The 26240-nt window shown below is 52.2% G+C and overlaps 1 protein-coding gene across 16 annotated transcripts in view; it reads right to left on the minus strand.

Annotated features, from left to right (window-relative positions):
• Positions 1 to 265: 265 nt before the first annotated feature.
• Arhgef2 (Rho/Rac guanine nucleotide exchange factor 2) overlaps positions 266 to 26240 on the minus strand; it is a 60008-nt gene continuing 34033 nt past the window's right edge. For 5 of the 16 annotated variants that reach the window (XM_040752457.1, XM_040752455.1, XM_040752454.1 and 2 more), the window contains 21 exons: positions 18475 to 18619; positions 16307 to 16374; positions 15948 to 16011; positions 15242 to 15371; positions 14916 to 15025; positions 14622 to 14768; positions 13629 to 13879; positions 12744 to 12869; positions 11941 to 12058; positions 11556 to 11804; positions 8948 to 9024; positions 7881 to 8050; positions 6590 to 6657; positions 5277 to 5477; positions 4834 to 4950; positions 4667 to 4734; positions 4512 to 4547; positions 4261 to 4311; positions 3627 to 4070; positions 2470 to 2653; positions 266 to 1511 (listed from right to left, as the gene is read on the minus strand). In XM_040752457.1, coding sequence (XP_040608391.1) covers positions 1438 to 1511; positions 2470 to 2653; positions 3627 to 4070; positions 4261 to 4311; positions 4512 to 4547; positions 4667 to 4734; positions 4834 to 4950; positions 5277 to 5477; positions 6590 to 6657; positions 7881 to 8050; positions 8948 to 9024; positions 11556 to 11804; positions 11941 to 12058; positions 12744 to 12869; positions 13629 to 13879; positions 14622 to 14768; positions 14916 to 15025; positions 15242 to 15371; positions 15948 to 16011; positions 16307 to 16374; positions 18475 to 18619 — 2898 coding nt within the window. In that variant the 3' untranslated portion in view covers positions 266 to 1437. Of the gene's footprint in view, positions 1512 to 2469; positions 2654 to 3626; positions 4071 to 4260; positions 4312 to 4511; positions 4548 to 4666; positions 4735 to 4833; positions 4951 to 5276; positions 5478 to 6589; positions 6658 to 7880; positions 8051 to 8947; positions 9025 to 11555; positions 11805 to 11940; positions 12059 to 12743; positions 12870 to 13628; positions 13880 to 14621; positions 14769 to 14915; positions 15026 to 15241; positions 15372 to 15947; positions 16012 to 16306; positions 16409 to 18474; positions 18620 to 18822; positions 18963 to 21280; positions 21365 to 25997; positions 26128 to 26240 lie in introns of those variants that run through there. The other 11 variants (XM_040752461.1, XM_040752460.1, XM_013120643.3 and 8 more) reach the window with 10 other exon arrangements.

The raw sequence follows: 26240 nt of genomic DNA on the forward strand, positions 1-26240 counted from the left end.
AAGTGGGATGTACCAAAACCAAGAACTGAAACCAGTTACTGCCTTTCCAAGAGGCAGCGTGAACAGGCTGAGAACGCAGCCCCCGGCTCTGACGATATGGGAAGGAAACATGGCGGGGTGGGCAGGGGGAAGGAACCAGCTGTGCTACCCAGCACAGCACACAAATAAGATGCAAACGAGTTTCTAATACTGGAGTCACCGACGGCCCCCCAAGCCTGAGCGCTGCCCCATTTTCATCCTCGTAATTTTGAGATTTTCACAAAGGTTTAGGCAGCTTCATCTTTTTAGTGCCCTCGTCAGTGAGGTAGTGACAGCCCCTTCACAGCAACCATAGTCACTGCCTGGTTACAGGCACCGCAATCCCCAGAACGGGCCATCGAGACTGCACCTCGTGCGTTTCAGGTCTTTAATTTCTCCCTGCTTGAGCTTTTCTTTCTTTGTTGTTACTGTCTCTGTCTTTTTTTTTTTTTAACAATTAAATTGGCAGACAAATGGCTATTGCTGGTGGGTATTAGGGTTGCATTGAACCCCCCCATTCTTGCTTACATTTCAACCGTAGATGCCATGGTGGCAGATGAGGTGAAGGTTCGTAGAGGTTTCCCAACCCACCTTGGAGCTTCTTTCAAATGGCTGAGGAAGAATTCCAAATAGGAGCCCCCTGACTGTAGGTGAAAGAAGTCACTGTCTCCCCAGTTCCTCAAGTTCAAAGACATGGAGCTAGAAGTGCCTACAATCTTCTTTTAAAAATATAAAACACGTGCAGTTGACTTTGGTACAAAAAAGAAAAGAAAACAAAAACAAAACATTGTGGTCCCTGTGGATTTTTTTCCTCCCCCACCCCAATACATCACGGCCACCCTTGCCTCTACTCCATCAACTCCAAGGGGCCAGGTCTCCAAGGAGGATGAAAAGAAGAAAGAAGAGCAGGAGGAGGCTGAGGAGAGTGGGGAAAGGGACGTGGTCCTACCCACAGCCCTCCTTAAAGGGCCAGTAGGTTCTGTGGCCACAAATGGGTATCACTAGAGTGGGTGTTAGGCTAGAGCCAGCAGCCACGTGGCTAAGCCTAAACATAATCCCAGTGGTGCTAAAGGAAAGGCCCTCTGGTCCCTATGGCTTGGTTCCCATGTCCCTGGTCCTTTAAATCTCAGTTTCCCCCATAACCAATAGACAATAAATAAATAATTTTTTCCTAAATAGAGGGAAGAAGGCATGAAAAATTGGCATCTGTGGTGTAGCTCTTGGATGCCACCAGGGGTGCTGTGGCCTCTAAATCCCCAGTCCCATATGGCCCCAGGTATCCAAGGATCTCAGGAGCTGGCAAGGACAATCAGCAGTTCTTTCAAATATTCCCTCATTATTGGCAGAACGCAGTCCCCAAGGTTTGCCCCCTTTAACTAATGTTCTTCAGTGGGGCAGCAGGCAGGGGGTGGGGTCCCCTTAGCTCTCTGAAGCAGTAGGCTCCCCATCTCGGCTCTCTGTCTCCTCCGGGATGTCCTGCATTCTCGTGAAGTCTGGAGGGTGACAGACAGGGTAGAGGCGATGAGTGAGCAGGGTCTGCCATGAGGAGTAGCACACACTCACACAAAGGCCCCTGCAGACACAGGGTGGGGGGTTGGGGGGTCTCTGAGCACCTTGGCAGGATGACCCTTCAGGCAGCAAAGTCACCATTATAACATCAAACTCTAAGAGGCATTTCATTGCTTCGGGTTTCCTTACCATTAGGATGTGGCAGTCTTTAAACTGTTTTACTTTAAAATGGATTTCTACTTGTAAAAGTTGGAAAAACTGCTCCTCAAGAGCTCTACTATCCTGGGCAGTGAGTGGTGGCCCACGCCTTTGATCCCAGCACTTAGGTGTCAGAGGCAGGTGAGTCTCTAAATGAGGCCATCCTGGTCTACAGAGGGAATTCCAGAACAGCCAGGGCTACACAAAGAGACACAGTCTCCAACAACAAAAAACAAGGGCTGGAGAGATGATGGCTCAGGGGTTGAAAACACTGACTGCTCTTCTAGAGGATCGGGGTTCAATTCCCAGCACCTACATGGCAGTTAAGAACTGTCTATAGCCGGGCGGTGGTGGCATACGCCTTTAATCCCAGCACTCGGGAGGCAGAGGTAGGTGGATCTCTGTGAGTTTGAGGCTAGGCTGGACCGATAGCCTCCAAAACAATACAGAGAAACCCTGTCTCGTAAAACCAAAAAAAAAAAAAAAAAAAAAGAACTGTCTATAACTCCAGGGGATCTGACACCCTCAAACAGATACACATGCAGGAAAACAGCAATGCACATAAAAAAAAAATCCTTAAAAAAAAAAACCAACAATTAAACAACTAAAAACTTCTACCACCCGCTGGAAGCCTTCCCAGGCTGTCACAGAATAACTGAACCTCAGGACTCATGTAAAAGTACATTCAGAAGCCACAGTCCCAAGGGCTTGGGCCCAGACCTCACAACCCCACGAGGGTCTCACCTCGTGGACTGTGGGGTGGGGACAACCGGCTGCTGCCTTCCTCCTCACTGCCTGTGTCAGGGTCACTGCTGTCCTGCAGCCGCTCCTCGGGGCTACCAAGCTCCGGCCTCTCTCGATCTTCAAAGGGTCGGTGAAGGGAACGAACAGTCACAGGCATATCCAGGCGGTCATGGCCCCGACTGGGCTACGGAAAGCAAAGGCACAAATCCATCAGATGAGCAGAGTGAAGACTGCAGGCACTGGTGGGCCCCAACACACCTCATCTCGAGGGTCACAATGAACCCGTCCCCACCCCGGTCAGCAGATCTACTGCCAACTGATAATCTCCTCAGTGAGATGTTTGCCTTCGACACTCTTCTCTGTATTCACTGGGTCAGGTTGGTTCTCTAGTCTAAGCCTCCACATGCATGGACTCCAGGTATAATAAGGCCCACAGTGCCCCACATAGTCTACTAGCAGAAATCTTGGGAGAACAGAGCGTATTTGTTGGAAGTGCTGGAGATTTGCAGAGGACTCTGCCACTAAACTTGCCTTAAATTTCTTTTCAGTAACTAGTATGTTTTTGTATGTGTGTGTGCACTGTGTAAAAGGAAACCAGATGTCTACCTTAAGAGTCATCCATCTTGGTTTTTTGGTTTGTTTTTGTTTATTTTTTGGGGGGGAGGCATTCAAGACAGGGTTTCTCTGTGGTTTTGAAGGCTGTCCTGGAACTAGCTCTTGTAGACCAGGCTGGCCTCAAACTCACAGAGATCCGCCTGCCTGTGCCTCCCTCCCGAGTGCTGCGATTAAAGGCGTACGCCACCACCGCCCAGTTGAGTCATCCACTTTGTTTCATGGGACAGCCCTACTGCTGGCTTGGAACTAACTCATCAAAGAGGCTGGGCTGGTTAGCTAGAGAGTGGAGAGGATGAACCTGTCTCTGCCTCCTCCTCACTGGGATTGTGAGCATGTACCATCAGCCTTTGAGTAACGGTTCTGGGCGATTGAACTCAGGTTCTCATGTTTACATGGCAAGTATTTTACCAACTAAGACATTTTACCACTGCTCAACTAGTATTGTCTGTTGTCCGCTGTCACTTGGGGTTAAATGCCCAACAACCAAGTGTCCTTCAGGTTCTGCAGGCTCTTACATTCTCGAGAGTCACTCCAGAACTTACCTGAGGGGGATTGAAGCTCAAGTATAGAGCGTCGCCTGCCGGAAGGCTGCGGCGCCGAGGGTCCAGAGACCTGCGAGCCCAGGGGGCCTCTGCTGGAAGTGGCTCACTCTGACCCAAGGCCGCCAGCTGTCGCCGGGCCTCTTCCGCCTCCCGCTCCAGCAGGGCCCGGGCTTGCTCGCTCTCTCGGAGCCGGGCCTCCAGGCTGCCCGCCTCAGTCGCCCGCTCTTCACCCAGGCGACGGCAGCGCCTCAGCTCTTCCTGCAGCAGAGTGTGTTGCCGCTGCAGCAGCGCCAGCTCTGTGGCCTGCTTCTCCGGAGGCACGGGGGCAACTGCTGCCCGGCCAGCTTCACTGTCCCGAGAGTTGGCTCTGGAGAGCTTTTCCCACCGTTCAGGACCCTCAGGGAATCGGGCTTCCATCAAAGTGTCCTGCTGGGCCACGGCAGCCTGAGGATGGGACGAGGCCAGAAGGTGTTTCAGAAGCAATTTCCACCTACCTGTCTGCCAATCCTGGGACCCAGGGAGCTTGGTTTGGGGGAGTAGTGAGGCCTGGTAGGATGACTGTCACCACCATGGAGACCTCTGGCTGGCACAACCCCTTGTCCCCTCCCCCCAATTCCAGCCCTGGCTCACTGACCTGAAGGCCATGTAAAAGTCCATAGAGATTGATCAATCGCTGTAACGCCTCCTGAGGATAGAGAAAGGATGGAAGCAGTCATGCCCAAGCTTAGAATAAGTGCCCAGAGGTTGTCAAGAGGGTGTGGAAATAATAATAAAGTCCAGAGACATACTTTCAGTGCAGACACTCCCCCTAAATCACCCAGACTGGGCGAGGCTTTCTCAGACAGAGAGAACTTTCCTTTATCTACCACAGAATTCCCATCTCACCTCCTGGGGTGACCTCAACTGATTTCCATTCCGATCCTGCAGAAATGGACAAGGATGGGGAGTCAGCAGGCACAGACAGACTTGGGGGCAGCTCCCAGCAGCTTTCCACTGGAGACCCACAGGCCAGCCACTCCCTGACTCGCCCAAGAACCCACCTTTTGGCTGGAATCCGAGTCTGCTCTACAGAGCTCGATGGAGCCATTGAAGGTCCTGGCCTCACCATCTGTTGCAGAAGAGAGGGGGAGGAGCAGTGTGTGCCCCTCCCTCAGGGGCCCCACCCTTCTATAGCCACCCCCACCTTGCTGTCAGGCCCCGTACTCACTGGCAGTGACTCCAGGACTGGTGTTACCACTGTCAGATTCCAAAGGTAAAGCTGGCTCTCGGGGTGTCAGAAGCAGGTCGGCACCAGGTCCTACCAGCAAGTCTCTCAGGCCTTCCACTGAAGGGGACGGGGGACAGGAGTCAAACCAGGGGGCAATCACCAGACACACACCGACCACTCAAGTGTTTAGGCAGTCCACACTGGGGTAGTGGTGTTTCAGTCAGCCATGTGGCATTCAAGGGACATCAGAGAGGTCCAAGGGGCAGCAGAGCCTGCCAGAGGGAGACACACCCAAAAGCAAAGTCGGACCTCGTCTCAGGATTGGGATCGGGACAAAGCCTCAAGGGCCTTTATGAGTTGTGGGGTTGACATGGCCCTGGCCCGGGGCCTCATTATGTGAGGCTGAGTCACCAGTCTTGACCCTTCCGTAGAAGAGCCCTCACCTTCGCGGATGGCATCTCGCAAGAGCCGCTCGCCTCGAGGGGCCTCAAGGGACTCGGAACGGAAAAGGCCCCTAGGCAGGGCTGGCAAGGGCACCCCACTGACACCATCCTCTTCTGCCTGGAAGTGGGTCATCTCCGCAAACAGCCCGACCTTCTCCTGCAGCAGCTCCACGAGCGCCTGGTCCTTCTGCTGCAGCTCCACTGCAGGAGCAGAGCGGGTCAGTGCGGAAGGAAAGGAAGGCCCCAGGACCCAAAGAGCCTGCGGCGAGCAGCCAGGGGACAGTCAGCACAGGCAGACTGGCAGGACTTAGCTTTGGGCTCGGAGCATTCCCCAGAACAAAACAAAAACCCTTGTGTGTGTTATTTTTTGAGATACGGTTTCTCTGTAACAGCCTTGGCTGCCTTAGAACTCAATTTGTAAATCAGTCCAGCCACAAACTCAGAGATCCACCTGACTCTGCCACCCAAGTGCTGGGATTAGAACTGTGCCACCAAACTTGGCATTAACCTTTATTTTTAATACCTATGGGTGTCTTGCCTGCCTGTATGTCTATGCACCATGTGCATGCACTGCTCTCAGAGGCCAGAAGGGGGCATTATATGCCCTTGGAACATAGACACTGTAGATTATATATATATATATATATACATACACATATACACAGACACAAACAAATATCTCTTTGCACTATCTTATACATTTTTTTGTAACCTTAGGTAGGGTTTTTTTGTTTGTTTGTTTGTTTTTTTTTTTTTGGTTTTTCGAGACAGGGTTTCTCTGTAGCTTTGGAGGCTGTCCTGGAACTCACTTTGTAGACCAGGCTGGCCTCGAACTCACAGAGATCCGCCTGCCTCTGCCTCCCGAGTGCTGGGATTAAAGGCGTGCGCCACCAACGCCCGGCTTCCTTAGGTAGGGTTTTAAACCTTAGGTAGGCCTCTATCAGTCTACATGAAGCTTTCTTTTTTCTCCATAAGTTTTATTTATTTTTATGGAAGAGTTTGCCCGTATGTGTGTGTATGCACCACGCACATGACCAAGGTGGTCAAATTAGGAATTACAGACAACTGTAAGTCACCTAGGAATTACAGGCAACTGTAAGTCACCTAGGAATTACAGGCAACTGTAAGTCACCTAGGAATTACAGGCAACTGTAAGTCACCAACCGGTACTGAGAACCGAACCTGGGTCCTCCAAGAGACGCCAGTGCTTTTAACCTCTGAGACTCCTCGCCATCTCTTTCATCTTTTCCAGAGTTGCGTAGTATTTTGTATGGATATGCCGCAAATCAACGGACTCCCAGGAGGGAACTTACTCTTGATCCTCCGGAGGTAGGCCTCATCCTCAGTCTCGATCAGAGGGAAGTCCTCCCTAGATGGGCATCTGCAGGGTAACAGGCAGGTTGAGTTTGCGGGAGACAGCAGCAACCAGTGTCCCCTCCTTTGCACACACTCTACAGGAGCCCCTTCTAGAGAGACGATTCCTCTCACACCTTGCACCACTCTGCATCAATTCTCCCTGCTGCTCACTACCCACTAGCCCTAAGGTTTGTGAAGGTCCTAAAAAGCCTGCTGGGGATGTTGCTCTGGGTTTAGTACACACAAGGTCCTGCATTCAACCTCTAACTTTGAAAGACTGTAGGTAAAGCAGTCTTTAAGAATCCATCCGGGGCTGGGGAGATGGCTCAAAGGTTAAGAGCACTGACTGTTCTTCCAGAGGTCCTGAGTTCAATTCCCAGCAACCACATGGTGGCTCACAACCATCTGTAATGAGATTTGGTGCCCTCTTCTGGCATGCAGGAATACACGGTGGCAGAAAGTCGTACACATAATAAATAAATCTTTAAAAGAAAAAAAAAGAATCCATCTAGTAGCTTCTTTGTTGCCATTAGTGTTTTCAGCCTCTGGTTCTCTAGCAGGTTCCCACACCTGGTTTATGTGGTGCTGGGGACAGAACCCGGGGCTTCCACAATGCTGGGCAAGCACTGCAGGTGAGCCACATCACTAACTTGGAGCTTTTAAGACCTCAGCCCAACCCCTTATGCACCAAGGCTGGCCTTTAACCCCGAGTTCTTCTGCCTCCACTTCCCAGGTATTGGGTTATAGGAGTTCAAGCCACACCAGGCTATTTCTAACATTTTTTTTTTTTTTTTGCCTGAGCATCTACTGACCCTTGGCTGACGACTTCAGATCCAACGTCTGTCCTAAGGAGTTACTGCTTTAACACTTGCATCTACTGTGAGGAGTTTATGGATGAACCGTACTCAACTCATTAGTATCGATGCTTTAATTATCTTATTCTTTCGTTTTTAGAAAATAAAAGAAAATGTACCAAATAAGAGCCTTCTTCCCCTTGTGCTGTTAGTGCAACAGGTAGGTATGACACCATGTAAGCACTCTACGTAACCCCTTGTCAGTTCAGAATTCTTTGGAGGAGTGGCAGGGTTGTCTGAGAATAAACTGTAACTCCACATATCTTTCCATCTTGGTCCATCTTGTTTTTCTCCAGCCTCTGCCCCTGCCCCTCAGGATGGGTTCTGTTCCCGGGGAGTTTTCTACCTAGGACCTGAGGCGACATGTACACACAGGCAGCAGGCACACACTCACACGCGCACGCTCTGCTGAATGACACGGATCCAGGTACTACGGTCATCTCGGGACGCTGTGTGCATCTCATACATCTCAGGCGGGGCAGCGCTGATCAAAAACATCCCTTTCGCCTGGTTGGCAATGTCCCTTACGATTAGATTCTGTAAGGATACCACCGAAGGCTTGTCCTATCAGGGAAAAGGAAGAATTAAGACTGGGAATCCTAACCCTTAATATCTTGGCTTCTAGTCCTAGAATACCAAAAGGACTGAAGATGAGCTGTATATGCTAGAGCCCAGGTGTCAGTGCCAGCCAAGATTTAGAAGTGCATGTGAGACCCTGATGCTCTCCCTCCACCCCCCACACTCCCCAGGAGCTCAGTATGTAACCTAAACTTTTTTTTTTTTTTTTTTGGTTTTTTCGAGACAGGGTTTCTCTGTGGCTTTGGAGGCTGTCCTGGAACTAGCTCTTGTAGACCAGTAACCTAAACTTTTGTTGAACTCACTATGTAGCCCAGGATAATCACAATCCTCACACCTCTGCTTTCCCAGTACTGGGATTATAGGCTTCTGCATGCTTTTTTTTTTTTTTTTTTGAGACTGGGTCTCATTCTGTGACCCTTGACTGGCTTGGAACTCCCTATATAGACCAGGTTAGGCTTGAACTCAGAAATCTACCTGCCTGTGCCTACCAAGCGTTGGGATTAAAAGTGTGCTCTACCATTCCATGATAATTCACTTACTATTTATTTATTAGAGGCAGGGTCTCATATAGTCTAGGCCAGACTTGAACTCACCATGTGACTGAGGATGACTTCGAACTCCTGATCTTCCTGTCTCTAACTCCCAAGTGCTGCCATTACAGGTATGTACCACTGTATCTGGCTTCTAAGCTTTATCTTCATCATCTACAAAATGATGCTAATGATGGGCTTTCCTCACAGGATAAGCATGCCTGTGCACAGCAGTAACACCTGGTAGCTACTCTTACCGTCTACTACATAGAATTACAATAGGTATGTGAGGCAAGTCTTTCTGGGGCCTGGTAAGAAGAGCAACGGATAAGCGAACAGAGGGAGGGCTCACCAGGGCAGGAAAGATGTACTTCTGGTCCTTTTCCTGGAGAAACACGAGCACATCTGTCATCAGCAACATCAGCACATCTGGCCAAGACACAAAGTTGGAAACTGGCACGAAAGGCTCAATGCAACGGTTTGCCTCCTCCCTGAGGACCAGTTCCAACTTATTCAAGGTGATTCCCAGCCTTCTCCACCTGGTTTCTCTTCCCTTCCTTCACCTTTCCTGACCTCTAACCTCCTCATATATTTTGTTTGCTTGTTTGTTTAAGACAGGGTAGCCCTGGCTGTCCTAGAACTCACTCTGTAGGCCAGGCTAGCCTCAAACTCAGAGATCTGCCTCCTTTGTCTCCAGAGTGCTGGGTCTAAAGGTGTGCCCCATCACTACCCAGCTGACCGTCTCATTCTTTTTTTTTTTTTAATTTTTTATTTATTATGTATACAGTGTTCTGTAAGCATGTATCCCTACAGGCCAGAAGAGGGCACAAGATCTCATTATAGATGGTCTCGAGCCATCATGTGGTTGCTGGGAATTGAACTCAGGACCTCTGGAAGACCAGCCAGTGTTCTTAGCCGCTGAGCCATCTCAACAGCCCGACCGTCTCATTTTTACAACATGGCAATGGAGAAGGCAGAGATGTGTGTGCTACCAGATAAAACAGCCTCTCGGACTAGCAGGGAGCACAAAGAAACTCAACTGGTTCAGAGTTGTTGTTGCTCTTTTTTCTTTGACTCAGCCAGTTTGGGCCACATGTGGTGATCCCAGCACTCAGGAGGCAGAGGCAGGCAAATCTCTAAAAGTTTGAGGTCAGCCTGGCTTACATAGGGCATTCTAGGCCCACCAGTGTCTACATAGCAAAGATGCTGTCTAAAAAATAAATAGAAAACAAGAAACAAACAACCAATAAATAAAACCAACAACAACAAAAATCTAAATCACCCAGTTCTGATTCTTTAAATAAATTTATTTTATATGTGTAAATATTTTGCCTCATGCGTGTATATGCACCCCGTGCATACAATGCCCTCAAATGCCAGAAGAGGTCATTGATGTGTTCCCCCCCCCAGCGGGAACTAGAGTTACATAGTTGCAACTTGTGAGCTGTCCCATGAGTGCTGGGAAGGCAACCCAGACTCTCTGAAAAAAAGTACTAACGTCTGTGTCATCTCTCCAGCCCTAGCCAGTGCTCCTAACCACTGTGACATCTCTAGAGGCCCTCCCTGATTTAATTTTTTTTTCTTTCCTTCTTTCTTTCTTTTTTTTGTTTTTTGTTTTTGTTTTTTTTGCTTTTCTCTGTGTAATCCTGGCTGTTCTGAAACTTGCTCTGTAGATCAGGCCTGCCTCGAACTCAGAGCTTTGCCTACCTCTGAGTCCCAAATGCTGGGATTAAAGGCATGCACTACCACTGCCTGGCTAAATTTATTTATTTTTATTTTTTGTACATTGGGTTTTATTTGCTTGCACCGATGTCTGTATGAAGATGTAGGATCCCCTGGAACTCAGTTACAAACAGTTGTCAGCTGTTGTGTGGGTGCAGGGAATTGAACCCAGGTCCTCTGAAGAGCAGCCAGTGCTCAACCACTGAGCCATCTCCCTAGGCCCCCTTTTTAGGTACTCTGATGAACTGACACTGCTTCTTACTTTTTGCACAGCAGAGGGACAAAGTTAGTTCCCTTCCAGTTAAGTAGGAAAAAAGTGCACCCATCACCTCTGACTAATCTCATCTCTAACCCCAGCAAGCACGGCTTCATTTTCTTCTGCCCCACCCCCTCAGATCCTATGGGCCCTGCACTCACAGGAAGGAAGGAACCAAAGAACAATTTCATAAAGACCTGAATGCCACCGTTAAGAACACACAGTCACCCTTTGCCTGAGGGGATTTTACTAAACTGTGGACACAGAAGGGGAGGGAGGGCTTTTGCTAATCGCTCAGAAATAGCGCTCTCCAGCCTTGCTATTTTTAATCCTCAATGCTTTATATTCTTAGCTGCTGCGTGGGAGGGATGGGAAGGAGAGAAATGGATGGAGGAAAAAGCCTGGTAAAGACTGACAGTGCCCGGCCCTAGGAGTAGAATTTCACAGCACAGGTGGAGTTTCATATGGCTCTGGCTTTGGGTAGCTCCCACCCTTCACCTCTAAGCCAAAGTTTAGATGTGGTATTTTCTTGTCCTGATCTAGGTGCCAGGACTTTACCGGTGCAGACAATTTCTACTAAGCGAGCCTGCGGAAGAACGCCAGGATCCCTCAACAAGGTCCTGAAGTCTGCTCTCTCTTTTCCAACCTCCCTGTCCTTCAGCGCTCAGTTCCCACTCTGGGTCCCCCAGATGTATTTCTGTTGTCCTAGCAGTTGGGATTGTGGCTGGACGACTCTCCTTCTGATCTGTCTCTCTATGGCCATCTACAGCGCACAGAAATGAATGCATTCAAAGAAGAAGTCCCTGCTGGCCCATGCTATCAAACGCAGAGCTTAGACTTCTGCAACAATGGGTCACCTCTTTCCCTTCTGAATCTCACCCTTGGTGAACGGCTGCAAAAACAGTCCCAAAGGGTGGCTGCAAATTCCATTCAGATTACCTAACTATGACTTATCAAGCCTGCTAAGGGGGGGCCCACTGACCTTTGAAACGACCTGCGGCTGTCTTCCAGAGCAGACAGCCATCGTGGATAAGCTTTCGCCGCAGAAGCTCCTCTCGGCCGAAGGGGCCCTTGCCGGGCACGGGGGTCTGAGCCCGAGGGTCCATTCGGTTGTAGATCTCCTGCAGGCGGGCCCCTTTCTCCAGCTCGTGCACATCTTGGTCCACGTTGGACAGCAGCTCCTTCACTAGCCCTAAAGCTGTGGTCAGGTCTTGGCACTCCTCCTCAATCCCTGGCGACACCAGAGGTCCAGCGTGAGAGGAGGTTTTACCTGAGACTGCTCAGCGCTCCCCACCCAGCCCGGCTGCTGGCTGCTTCCCCTGGACGTCTCCAGGCAGGCCCTGCCCTCCGTGCCCCTTCTTCCTCACCGTGGGAATGCTGCAGGATCCGGTTGATGAGCACTGGGTATTTGGTGATCCGCTGAGTCACCAGCAGAATGCATTCCTGAACTCCATGTCGCTTCAACACAGCTGAGCGGGTCACTTTCTGGAAGGGAACATGAAAGACTAAGGGGACAGAAAGACTGGGAGCCCAAGCTCTGAAGCTGGCTCTGAAGCTGGCTCACCCGGGCATCTGCCCCATGTTGGCCTGGGTAGACAGCTTCTGGGAAGTTGGAAAGAGAATGTCACAGGTCTGTGGTGACCAAATCAATAAGGACATGAAAACTAGTCCAATATCATTTGCCCAGTAAAGGGTGGCTATTGACAAGATCTAAGAGTGAGTTGGGTATGGCTCATAGAAGGCAGATGGATCTCTGTGAGTTTGAGGCCAGTGTGGCTTACATAATGAGTTCTATGACAGCCAGGGCTATATAATGAGACCCTGTTTCAAAAACAAAAAACAAAACAAACAAACAAAAAGACAGAGATTTAAGAGCACACAAGGAGCCGGGCATTGGTGGCAAACGCCTTTAATCCCAGCACTGGGGAGGCAGAGGCAGGAGGATCTCTATGAGTTGGAGGCCAGACTGGTCTACAGAGTGAGTTCCAGAACAACCTCCAAAGCCACAGAGAAACCCTGTCTCGAAAACCAAAAAAAAACAAAGAGCACACAAGGTCCAGGAGTGTGCTCGAGTGCCTGCCCTCTATGCACGCACAGCGGGCATGTGCCCTAGGGATGGGAGAGGTTTGGGCCGTGAGAAGGCTGAGCCTGCCTGGAGATGCGCTCTTACCCGGATGAACTGCTGGAAGCGCTTGTCTCGAGCGTACAGCTCCTTATAGAGCTTCAAGGCCTTGGTGTGGCGGCTGCAGAACTCTGAGTAGGTCTTGCGCATCTGCTCCGCATTGGAACCTGAGAACTGGAAGTCAGGACAGCAAGACCAGGTCAGCATTTCCTGCAGAGCCATACCTCACCCCTCAGCGCACCTCTGGCCTCCTGTCAGACAGTTGCCTCCTCTCCAGTTCTCCCCAGCTTCCCTTCCTGCCACCAGAATGGGCTGAAGGTAAGAACTGATCGCTCTTTGGCCAACAAGATGGTGGGAAAGAACCAACTCCTAGACTTGTCCTCTGATCTCCACCTGCTCATGTGCAATCCTGTTCAGGCACATGCATACATGCACGCTCACATACACACACACATGCATACATGCACATGCATACATGCACACTCACATACACACACACATGCATACATGCACATGCATACATGCACACTCACATACACACACACACTCGTGCACACATAATTTTTCTCAATGAAAAAGCCATGTATGGTAGTGTGCATCTTTTTTTTTTGGTTTTTCGAGACAAGGTTTCTCTGTACTGTTTCGGAGGCTATCGGTCCAGCCCAGCCTCGAACTCACAGAGATCTGCCTGCCTCTGCCTCCCGAGTGCTGGGATTAAAGGCGTGCGCCACCACCGCCCGGCTGGTAGTGTGCATCTTTAATCCCAGCACTCAGCAGAGCCAGGTGGATGTTTGTGAGCTGGAGGTCAGGCTGGTCTGCATAGTGAGTTCCCAGACAGCCGGAGCTACATAAGATCCTGTCTCAAAACAAGAATGCTCACTCGTGTCCTGACTCCCTCTACAAATATCATCCAGGAGTCTTGCCTTTTCCTACCTGGCTGATGAGCAAGTCACCCAAACGATGGATGACAAAGTTCCGGGTGCTGCCTGGACATAGGGCCTGGCGCCGTCTTTCCAACAGCTGACTGAGGAAGCGTGTATGAATGTCACTCAGCTCATCCACACAGGGGAACAGGCCCTGGACTACTCCAGGCTCCAGCTGCAGCTCCTCCAGCATCCCAGTACGGAAGAGGCGGGTCATGATCTTCAGTGTTCTCACATGGTGCAATTCTGTCTGGATCAGCTCTACGAGACAGAGGGACATTTGTCCCTGTACTCTACCTTGGACACAATTCATGCCGCCCTAGTTGAGTCTCTTCCAAGTTAATATTTGTATCGCTGTTATCTTAAGAACATTTTTGAGTTTGTATTTATCACTATGTCATCTCAAGCTGTAAAACTATTTGAGGGGAAGAGTCATGTGTGTTTGGTGTGTAGCTTTCCCAGTTCTGAGCAGTGCTGGGCGTGGGAGAGGCGGAGTGGAGACTGAGGACCGAGTGAGGAAGAGATACAGGTAGGTCCTTGGGAGCTGGGTATAGAGGTTCGTGCCTGCATTCGCAGAGCTCAGGAGGCTGAGGCACAACTGAGAGTTTGAGACCAGGTTGGCCTGCACAGTGAGACCCTTCTCTAAGAAATATAAGATTTTAAAAAGCCCAACCGTGGGGACTGGAGAGATGGCTCAGAGATTAAGAGCACTGGCTGCTCTTCCAGAGGTCCTGAGTTCAATTCCCAGCACCCATATGGTGGCTCACAACCATCTGTAATGAGATCTGGTGCCTTCTCCTGGTGTGCAAGCATGCATGCAGATAACTGTATATATAATAAACAAACAAAAAAAGCCCAACAGCACCAAGTAGATACACAGGGACAACCTGGTGCCAGCCGGGAACATGGAGGCCAAGGGCAGTGTCCTGACAGGTGGTGGCAGAGGGAAGGCGCAGGCAAGCTGAGTCTGGTGAAGGACGGGAAGAGCAGAGCCCTGGCTTACCATAGATGACATCTTGCTGCTTCATGACCTCCTTTTTGTGCTGCTGCAGGAAGCTGCTGTCCACGGCAAGGCTCCACGAATCTGCCGCAAAGTCCTTCTCATCCATCTCAAAGTCACTCATCAGTTCATTGTAGATCACTTCTGCACCTGGGGACCAGTGCCGGCGGGCCCTCAGAGGGCAGCTCTCCTCTCCAGGACCTGGGCCCTTCGCTGGGTCCTCTCCCTCCCTCCCAATCCCAGGCTTCTCACACCAGCCATGCCAACCCTCCTCTCCTCCACGCCGCGCCTGCTCACCTTCATCAATAAGGGATTCCACGGACAGGGTTCGGTTCCGCATGTTGAGGGAGTCTGTGGACTGGGAGAGGATCCGACGCAGCCCCAGGGGAGACTCATCATTGAAATGTCTGAAGGAAGTGGAGGCCATCTGCATCACCCCCACTCGGGCTGGAGGTCCCTTCCCAGGTCAGTACCCCAGGTTGAGCCCCTGAGGATAGCTACTCTGTGTCTGAGCTTAGCTTTCACATATCTGGCTCAGCTCTGAATTCGGGGAAAGGAGAGGTGCTGTCGTGGGCTTTGTACCCCCTCCTCCCGCACCCCCTCTTCCCCAAACAGAAGCTCACCCAGCAATGTTTGTGGTAGAAACACTCTTGGCCAAAGACAAAGAGGAGCGGCCACGCCGAGAACCCAGGAGGGACTGCCGGAAGCTATCAGAAGGGTAGATGGCAGAGGTTGGCCGCTCTCTGGTGGTTGCTGTAAGGAAGGAGACCACGCAGGAAAAAAATTGAATTCCTCAGCCCTTTGGTCTCCCAGGCCCCTCAAGTCGAACTAAGGCAAACTACCCTGGCCTGTCCTCCACTCTTTAGAGTCAGAGAAAGTTGGCAAAACCAATCAAGAGATTATCACTGTCCAATGTGCAACCCGTCAGCATGAATTAAAAACCTGTTCTCAACCCCAGACAAGCCTATGAGCAAGCTGAAGGCCAGAAAGGTAAGGCAGGCCCGGAGTGACCCAAGTTGGTGAGAAGGAACTTGGACACCACACTTTTTATGAACTGACACTTGACAGTTGCCTCAAATAATTTCCAAATAAAGAGTAGATAAGTGACAACAATAACAGGATGTTTAAGGTTCAAGTAACCAGCCATCCTTGTCCCTCATCCCCGTTTGGACTTGTCTATCTTGATAGTAAGCCCATGAGGACCATCCCTTTGCCACTCCCATTCAAAAGGAGCTGTCTGTGTCTGGGTATGACCTCATGGGGGCAGCAGAGCCCATGAGCTCAGGAGCATGGTGGTCCTGTGGCTCATGGGGACTTCCCATTACTCACTCTTACTTCGAAGAGAAACAGACTGTAAGGCAGTATTGTTCTTCAGTAGAGCAGCTTTCTGTTGCTGTGAGACACAGAGCAAAAGAGACACCAAGAACAGCTGTCACCCAGAGACTACCCACACACACCCAGGACAAGCCAGGGCCTAGCAGCTGCCCCCTTGGGAGAAAGCTAACACTGTAGTTAGGGCATCGAGGTGGGCAAGCTAGCGTGGCAGGGCTATGTTTACTGTAGGCCTGTGGCCTAAGGTGGCAGGTCTGGGCCGCCCCGTGGCAAGGAGAGGGACAAGGGTAGGGAACGACTGGACAGGCAGGGCACTCACTGCCCTCCCCCGCCCTCTGCCCGCCCCGCCCTCTCACCTTCTGCTTGACCTTGGTACAGTTGGCCAGGGTGTCTTTACAGCGGTTGTGGATAGTCACATTGCAGGCTGGGAGGGTGGGGTAGAGAGGGTGAAGGGAGGGCTGGGTGGCACAGGAGGGGACACACCCACATGTAAACACCCAACTTCCTAGGCCATACACTCTGCAGACACTCTCCCAGCTTCCCAGAATTGTTGCCCATTGTCACATGTTAATCCCTCCCCTGCCTCCCTCATCCTTCAGGCAGGAATGGAAGTGAGCGGGGTCTGATGTGGGCAATGCAGAAGGTGTCTGCAGCTGCTTGAGAAGAGCTGAAGGTGTAAAGATGGCTCTGGCAGAGGAGCATGGGGCTCCCAAGACCAGCAGTGGCAGAGAGAGCCAGACGCCCCTTAGCCCCTGGGAGAGCTCCCTACCCATTTCACTCAACAGCCTCGCTTCACAGATGAGGAATGTGGTCTTCATAGTGTTTGCTAGCCTAGGTCACCCAGCTGGTGGAGAGCCAAGAACTAAACTTAGATGTGCCTGAATCCAAAACCATGCTCTTGCCAGGTGGTGGTGGTGCACGCCTTTAGTCCCAGAACTCAGGAGGCAGAGGCAGGTGGATTTTTGTGAGTTCCAGAAAAGTCTGGTCTATAAATCAAGTTCCTAAACAGTCAGGGCTATACAGAGAAACCCTGTCTCAAAAAACAACACACACACACACACACACACACACACACACACACACACACACACACACACACACACACACACACGCCATACTCTTTCACATATATGCTAGTGGCTTCTGTTCATTGCTTCAAAGTCTGGAACGGGGCCCTTCCCTTTCCCAGTGTCGCAGTCTTCCGCATCGACTCCATTCAGGCTGCTTTCTCCCTTCTAGGCCTGGGAAGTTCTGCCCCCCACACTGAGGCAAACTACAGCTCCCACACTCCATCTGCTTCTGCCCATCCCCCACCCCACCTCTCCATGAAGCAGGAAAGGAAAAAGGAATAGCAGAGCCCAGGCTCAGGACCATGGCTGTCCCCTTCCTGACATGCCTTCGGCTCTGAAGCTTCCCCGCCACACACCCCAAACACCACAGGAAACTGCTAACACTGCAGACAATGCCCAGCACCATGCTTACTTCCACAAATACAAGCGCACAGGGTGGGGCAGAAGGGGACGACAGAAGCAGGGCTGTGGCAGTGCCCACCCCCCGGAGCTCCCTTCTCCCACCCCCAACACCTAGTGTCTCTGGATCAAACCTCCGCTTTCCACCTGCTCTCAAAATAGAGCTACCCACCTCCCCAGTTCCCCTGGCAACAGCTTCCGGATTGAGTATTTTGTCAGGTCTCTAGAGGGATCTAGCTTGGGGTTACCTCCTTGTCCTTTTAGCTCTAAATCAAGCGGTAAAAAGTAGGGAGGCAGGGCCCCATTAGTTCTTCTTAGGTTCCTTCCCAAAGTCATGAAGGGATCTGGAGGCTGGAGCCAGGTTGTTGTGGTCAGGGTCAGGCTACAACCCTCCCATTCTACTCAGAGGGAGGCATGGGGGCTGCAGAGGGGGCAGGGCGGAGCTGGAGCCCTCTGCACTGGAACCCTAAGGAGGCAGCAATTCCTTCCTTATGTCCCCTCAGTACAGGGCCACCATGGAACAGGTTAAAGGTTGGATATGGGAAAGATTAGGAATTTTGAGTCCTTCCCTCCATTACACAGGTCTCTGCTGCATTTCTTTATCAGGGATAAAGAAACAGACGAGCCTAATTCCATCTTGTCCTTGAATCGGCACAGACTCCGGATTCCACCCACACGCAACAGAAAGTCTAAAATGTCCAGTGTGGCCGAGGAAGATGGGCAGAGGCAGCTGCAAGCTCCCTCCCGCCCCGGTTCAAGTGCACATTCCTGTCAACAGCTGTTCGGGGGGCAAGGGGGATGCCCAGCAAGGGACAGCTGGAAGGAGAGCAACCCCAGCCTCTGTCACCCCACACCCGAGAGCGTATGCCACATTCCAGCAGCCACCACCCAGTGCGAGGAAAGACAGCAAGGGACAAGGCACCTGAGCGTGGGACCAAGCCCAGCTGGGGCCCAGAAAGTAGTCCCTTTAAGGATCCAGAATGGCAAGGACAGATGGCAGGACTAGGGTTGATGGTGACCACGTCTGAGTGACCTTCGGGGGCCAAACCACTTACTTGGGCAGATGAGGGCTTCCTTGGCTGTGATGCTCTTATTACAGGCATAGCACATGGTCATGCCCGAGACTGAGATGGTGGTAAAGAGGTGGCCGTTGGTATAGCGAGCATCCTTGGCTTCCTTCATCTTCTCTTTTTCCCGGGCCTGTGGAAAGGTCGAAAGACATCAGTTGAAAGACATTAGACGCCTAAGTACCCGGCTTTCAGAGAAAAAAGCTGAAATGCCAGGGTAGAATAACACCAATCGCCAGAGCATAACCTGTCGTGCATGGGTGTCGGAGATGGCTGTCCGGGCATGACCAGGCCCTGGGACAGTCAGTCCCTAAGGTTCCTCGGCCTCTGACCTACCTGACCCCGGCGACTGGGCTGCCTCCTGTTGCCACTCATCTCCCTAGCTCTAGATCTCTGCGTCCTCACTCCACCTCCCAGGCTTAGCTCTGCTCGCCCCCGGCTGCTGTGCAGCGCTCTCTGTGCTGGGGGAAGATGCGCAGAGAGGAGGGGAGGGCCAGCGAAGCAGAGGGTGCCAGCTCACCAGCGCTTTCCAATCTATGGGAGTTAGCTCCTCTCATAACCATGACAACGGGTGTTGGAGCTGCTGTCTTCAAAGCAGTCATGGGGGAGCAGGAATGGGAAAGCAGGAGATCCCCTTATTAGATTGGCTGGGGGGACAGAGTGCATCTTCAGCCACCCCCAACCCAGAGGCCTGGACCCCAAACCTCTAACTCTCCTCTTATACTTGAAGTTCAAAAGATCCTTCTCTGGCAGTGTGTATGGGGGGGAGGGGCTGAAGTAGCCTAGCCAAGAACACCCCTGAACTCCAGATACTACGGTCTCCACTGCTCAATGCTGGGATTACAGTACCGTTGTCACTTCTTGTCCCCAAGGCATGCCTTTCCCTTTAAGCTTTCTCCCACTTCCTCCAGCTTCTGCAAGAGTCCTTGACTTCCTTTTCTGTTCCTCCCCAAACTCCTGACTTTTCCAAGACCCGGAAAAAGGTGAAAAGACAACGCTGGCTGTGGTAGCTCACGCCTATGAATTCCTACACTCGGGAGACTGAGACAGGGATATTGCAGCAAGCCTGGGCTACAGAACAACTGACTCAGAAAAACACCACACACACACACACACACACACACAGCACTTAGGAAACAGAGGCAGAAAGCTTGGGAGCTCAAGGGCATCCTTTGCTGTATAGTGACATGGATGATATGAGGCCCAATCTCAAAACAACACCAAAAACAAGCAAGCAAACAGGTTAGAAGAGGGCGCACAAAAGCAAAGGTGCCTGCGGCCACACTTGATGACCCAGCTCATTCCCCAGGCCCCACACGGTGGAGGAACCAAGCCGACACCCACAGTCACATCACAGCACATACCCAATAATTAGAAAGGGCGGGACAGCTGGAACAGAGGGGCATGGCTTTAATCCCAGCACTCAGGAAGAAAGGCACAAGAATCTCTGAGCTTGAGACACACAGAGCAAATTCCAAGCTAGTTGGGGCTTTATAGCGACACCTGGTGCCTACATTAATTAATTAATTTAAATAAACGTGTTAGAGGACAAGGACACAGGGCAGGTGGCTGAGACTGTGCATGGAGGACACTGGCTGGGACCCTAGAACAGAGAATCATAATTTGGTGAAACAAACATTCAGCCTGGTCCTGGAGGACCAGCCCTGCCTACACCACTAACCACACTGGCATCAGAGTGGGGGAGGATGGGGGAAAAGGGGAAGTGTGAAGATGCTGAGTCAGCAGTGCAGGGGCCAGAGAGCAATGGACCACAGTGCCCTAGGTCTTGAGGTGTCCTGGACCAAGATCCGTCTGTCTTGGCCCTCGATGAGGGTGACACAGCCCAGTGGTCTGGAGGTCATTCCCTTACGCTTCCTCTCCACCGCCACCACTCATTCCCCACCCCCCACTCTACTGGTTTGTTTGAGTTAGGGTCTCACTATGTAGCCCTGTCTGGCCTTGAAGTAGAGGCGATCCTCCAGCCTCAGCATGCAAGCACTGGACTTAGAGACACCCCCACCAGGCCAGGGCGCCTCCCCTTCTCTCCCTGCCTCGCTCTTCTCTCCTAGTCCTCCATCTTTGGCTCAGGCACTTTTCCTCCATGCCTCCACCTCAGGCAACTACTTCTCACTAATGCACAGGGCCTCCCTGCTTCCTGCAGTGACTCCTCCTCTCCTAAGGGACCCCCCTCCCTCAGACTCTAGTCTCAGACACTTCAGCTTCCTCTGCCTGCCTGAATCACTAGAAAAGTGTTCCACTGGTCTACACTGGGAAAGTGTAGCGCTTTAATTGGATTGTTTTTAGATCAAAGTCACCTCAAATTCATCTTGTAGAACTTTAAAGGCCAAGTCTAAATACCTCTTCCCACGACCATATTCTCTCTCTCTCTCTCTCTCTCTCTCTCTCTCTCTCTCTCTCTCTCTCTCTCTCTCACTCTCTCTCTCTCTCTCCACCTCTCCGCCATCTCTAGGACACTGATCTATAGTACGAGCATGTATGACACTTTAATTAAAAACAAACATGCAAGTGAACTTGAGACTAGCAGTACACAGAACATCAAGCCTGGCAAGGGCCACTCCCTAAAAGAATGTGTGCTTACAGATACGTTCTAAAGCTACGACAGGTTCTTTCCACACGGTTCTCTGTTCTACCTGCTCGGACAATCCTGCTGGGAGTGGCCAAGGGAGAAAGGACTGGGCCAGGAAAGGACTCTCGTGGCCCTTTTCCTCCTTGGCATTACTGCCCATACAGACACCGGTAGCTCTGGTCCCCGCCTTCCACCTGCGACACTCACCCTCTCTCGAAGTGGCCCCTGTTCTAGGTGTGCAAGCAGCGGGTGGCGGCAGCAGCAGCAGCACATCCCAGCGCTGGCACTGCCCAGCAGCAAGCTGCCCTGGCACCGCCTAACACTATTGTCCCAGAGATGGCTGTACTGAGCCCCCGCCCCAAGGCTCAAGCTGTGTAAAATGGAATGACATGGGAACTGCTTGGGGGGGGGTGACTTGATTCATTGTCTTCCATTTAACACACAGCAAGCAGGACAGTCCTTCATCTCCTTCATGCCTGTACGTCCACCAGGAAAGGGCCTATCACAGCTAGGGGTCATACACACACCTGGAAGCCAGCTACTTGGAAAGCTGAGGTGGGGGGATGGACAGTTCAAAGACAGCCTGGGCAACTTAGCAAGACTCTGTCTCAGGAAGATTCTAAAAAGGACAGGGGATGTTGCTCTGGGTTTAACAGTCTAGTAGATGTGGAGCACTGGGTTCAATCCCAGCACCACAGGGGCAAAAGAGACCTGTCATTCCCCAGAAAACACCCACCCCAGTGCTCAGAGCCCTTTCTGCTGGACCCAACCCTCCGCTGTCCAGCTCTACCTGATCTGCTCCTCCACAGATCCGGAAAGTCTTCCCTGCTCACTGACATGATCCAGGCAAATGCCACATGTTGGATTAACTGAACGGAACAGAGCTGGGTGTTGTGGCCTACTCCTATAATTCTAGCATGAGGGAGGTTGAAGCAGAAAGATCAGGAGTTCGAGGCCAACCTTCATCCCTAAGACCCATCCCTAGCACAGAGCCTCGAGTACAGCAGGCATACCCAACGTGTGTTCAGAAACGGAGGGAAAAAAGCAGGGTCTCCAGCAGCACCCCTGATCTGCGCATGCCCTTGGCTGCCCATGAGAACCTTAGGAACTTCAGTCTCCTTTCTGTCTTTCCTCTCCCACGTCCTGGAGCACTCCCCAGCCCACTCTCCTACTTCCTCTGACTGAGACCCAGATGGTTTCCTCGGGGTCAGAACACCAACTCAAAACCTCCTTCCACACCGCTATGGGGAGGGAGCGTCAGTGCTGAGTGCTGACAGTCTCTCTCCATCTTACGCCCTAGGCTGAGGGAAAACAATGATGCATGTAAAGGCAAACCTAAACTCAGGCTTCCCAAGCTACACTCAGAGCTGCTCTCCCAAGGCCTGAGTTCTCACAGGCCTCCTCTCTCCATACCAAGGCCTCTGTGGGAATTGTGTGCTAGGCACAATCAACCTCACTGGTCAATCGGCGATGGCCTCTTCCTCAAGACTCCACAGCCAGAGAGGGCTCTTGGAGGAGTCCACGGGGACTCACAGCCTATGGCTCCGCCCTGATCAGCGGAGTCCGCCGGGACTAATAGCCTGCGGTTCCGCTCTGGTCAGTGGAGACCCTGGTTCTGAAGGGAAGGGCTGTTGTTCGACAGTGCAGTTCTTGCAAACTTGGTTTCAATTCCACAGGGGAAATCTATGAGGCTGGGGAGTGCAGAAAGAAGATTCCTGGTGGAGTCCAGGAGGAGGACTTTAGATGGTCTGCACCAGCTCCTTCAGACACTCTGGGGAAGGAAACGGAAGACTGGGGCTAAAAGAAGGTGGCCAAAAGCAGACACTAAAGCTGAAGCCAGAGACAAAAGAGAGAGACATCCTGAGCGAGCACACAAAGGCACTTAGACATCCCTGCTTAATGAAGGGTGGTGGAGCACTGGACAGTGAGGCTGAGCAGCATCCTGGTGAAGCGGACAAGGGGCACTTAAGCCTCGGGCAAAAAGTCAGGTAGAGACCCTAGGACCCAGCGTGCTACCCACGCAGCCACACCTGTCAGGCCAGACACAGACAGACGGGCATTTGTACAGACGAACAATAGCTGTGCCAGACTCCCTGCCCTCCTGGCACAGGGCAGGCCAGCTGAGTTGGAAGGGGGTAGCTCTGCCTGCAGCCCTACCCCCGCCTCCCCAAGGAAACACAAACAAACCCAGAAGGGTCTAGCCAGCACTTCTCAGCCATTTCTCTAGCAGTTCCAGAAACCATGACCAATTCACTCAGAGTCTACATCCTACATCAAAACAGGCTGAACTTTAAAATGGGAACTGCTTCCTTATGTCCACAGAGCGCGGTAAGCACCCCTGAGCATCTCTCATGGAGAGACACACCCCCAAACATAGGTAACACAAACATGGGAATCACCATCTGGTCCATCCCCTCTCTGATTCAAGGTCACAGTTCCAGTGCCAGAGGGACAGAAACCAGACCCTTCCACACCTCCTCTGGTGCCCCTGGGTGTTTCCCTAGATACTGTTCAACCATCTCATCTCGAGTCCCCAGGCGACCTCTCCAAGGCGTCATCACCTCCCAGTGGCCCTTTGCTTCTTTTTCTCCCCTCAGGGCTTTCCTGGACACCCATCATCCCTAGAATCCCTTTGGATGGCCCCCAACCCCAGCTTCCCAGAGGAACCCTAACCCCTTAAGTCCCCCAAACTACTGTACTTTCCCTGCCAGGTTCCCCCAGCCCTGCCCTCCTGGTCCTGCACACAAAGCCAGCCACCTCTCTGGCATTCAGAACAAAGACAGCCCTTTCTCCCCATCGCACACAGGGTTCAGGAAAACCCATGATGCTCCAGCCTCCACAGCCATCCCTGGAGCTCTGATCTCTTGCCCCTGCTTTGTTCTGAGGGCCAAGACGGTGAGGGGTTAGAGCTCAGGACAATCGGGAGGGGGGGACGAGGGGTCTAAAGATGGAAAGAGCAGCGGTGTTAAGGCTTGAAGAGGTAGGAAGTAGGGCAGAGGGAACCGAGGGGGCGGAGAACAGGATTCAGCCTGGAAGAACAGAAACAATGAAGAGAAAACGGAAGCTCGGAGGGTATATGGACAAATCCCATGCCTGCGGGAGGAAAAAGGGGCAGGTCGCACTTAAACCCTTCCTTCTGTGAAGGTGTCCTAAGAGTAAGGAGAGATGGGGGAGGGCAGATCTCTGCCCTGATCCATCTCCCTCATAGGTAGCAGGGAAGACCATGTTCCTCAAATAATCTCATTTCCAGTGGGCCCCTCCACTTCCCACCGCAGTATAAAAAGAAAGGAGACAGCTGGTGTGCTTAGGGAGGGGGAAGGGGAGATCCAGGGTTTGTTGGCTGAGAACCAACTCCCCCACTTCAGTAACCACAGCTTTCCGGAGGTGTCCCTCCCCTTCCGACCAGCTTAAACTGACAACCTCCCTCCTCCCCATGGTCTCCCTGCCCGCTCAGAACCACTCACTGGTCCCTGTCCCAGTCAGATTCCCCAAGCCCTCCTCCAGGGCTAGCCACAGGATAAAAGAACCAGACTTCTGGATTTCCAGTTACAGTGTTAGGGAAGAAAAAAGAAAAAGAAAAACAGGGCACGAGATACCAGGTGCTGAACTAGGTAAAGGCCCCCCAAAGAACGTCTTCAGACAGCCTCACAGGTCTGCCCCCAAGCTCCCCCACAGCTTTCCTTTTTAGGGTGGAACCAAATTTCCGTGCTTTCAAAAAGCTCCCCCCCCCCCACCTTTGGCTCTATTCCAGGGTCTCGCTCAAACAGTTGAAAAAATAAACAGACTTTGGGAGCCGGGGCCTGGCCGGTGGCGGAGATTGTTAAGAGTCTGTCTGCCACCCCCTGTTCACACTTCAGTCATTTCACCCTGGAGCAACTCACAGTCCTGCTAGCTTTCCTTCCGGTTAGCAGACCCATCCCAGAACCCTAAGAAAACCCTCAAACCACGCTTCCCCTGGGCTCTCCAAGCCACAGACCAGACCACCTCCCAGTTCAGGTCTAAAATAAGTCGCTAAAGCCTGGAACCAAAAGGAGAGGGGTTTCCATCACCAGAGCAGCTTCCCAGCCTCAAAGTGATCTGCTTGGCTGGTGGCAGGAAGGTCACTGAAGTCCCAGTGGAGGCAGGGATTAGGACGAAAGCCCTTCCTGACTTTGCCTTCTGAGAACCTAATAATGTGGGTACCCCGAGGAACCAGGAGGTCCCATCTGCCAGCACCAGGTCCCTCCCAGATTCACAATCGTCTACAAGTCCTCGGTTTCACCACTCCTGGAGACTGAGGTATGGAAAGTCATGGCATTCGGGAGTGGGTCTGAATACAAAGACAGGAATAAAGGACACTTGTCAAAGCGTGGCGGAGAGGTCGTGATGCAGTGTGGGGTGAAAATTAAACACACCCAGACTCCAGATGACAGATGAAGGGCCCCCAACCAGAGGCGATAATCAAAATACGGCTGAGGAGAGTGGGGAGTGGGTCAGCCCAGGCGGCTGGAGAACCAGGAGCCTGGAACAGATAGGATGCGAAGTACTCTGGGTTCCAGGCATCCCAGGTCTACACAAAGGCAAGCTGCCTTCACCTGAGAGCCGCCTGGCCTGGCGGGGAAAATGGACTGTCGCTTGCTGTCCTGACCCCAGCCACCCGCCCACCCCAGGCAAGAACTGAATCACAGCTGGAAAGTCCATCAGCAAGAAGAGGAGGAGCTGACTTTTGTCTTGGAGGGGCGGGAAGGTGGGGGAGGGAGCTGGGAAACCACCCCCTCCCGCCCCCTCCACCCCGATGGTGGGGACAAAGGGGGAAACAACCGAGCCAGCGCTGGGGGGCACCGCCGCGAGCAACCAGGCGGGATGGGGCGAGGAAAAGGGTACCCAAAAGCGTCGCCCCTAAGAGCCCGACACGCACGGCCCCCTTTCCCGTTCGGTCCCTTACCAGAGCAACTTTCTTCCGAGCGGCCCAAAACACTCGGTCCCGCCGAACCACTGGTGACCCTGCTCCGCTCTCCTAGATCCCGGCACGGAAGCTGCGCGGGAGCTGGAGACGCGGGTCACGTCGCGGTCCTCCAGCCCCCTCCCCATGCGCTCGCAGCCCCACCCACCCGTCCGGCCGCAGCGCGCGGACTCCCGCTCCCCAGAGCGGGCGGGGGAGCTGGGGCGCGCGGCGGAGGCCGGGAGG

This window comes from Mesocricetus auratus, unplaced genomic scaffold (assembly GCF_017639785.1).
Source record: "Mesocricetus auratus isolate SY011 unplaced genomic scaffold, BCM_Maur_2.0 Super-Scaffold_100009, whole genome shotgun sequence".
Taxonomy (NCBI): Eukaryota; Metazoa; Chordata; class Mammalia; order Rodentia; family Cricetidae; genus Mesocricetus; species Mesocricetus auratus.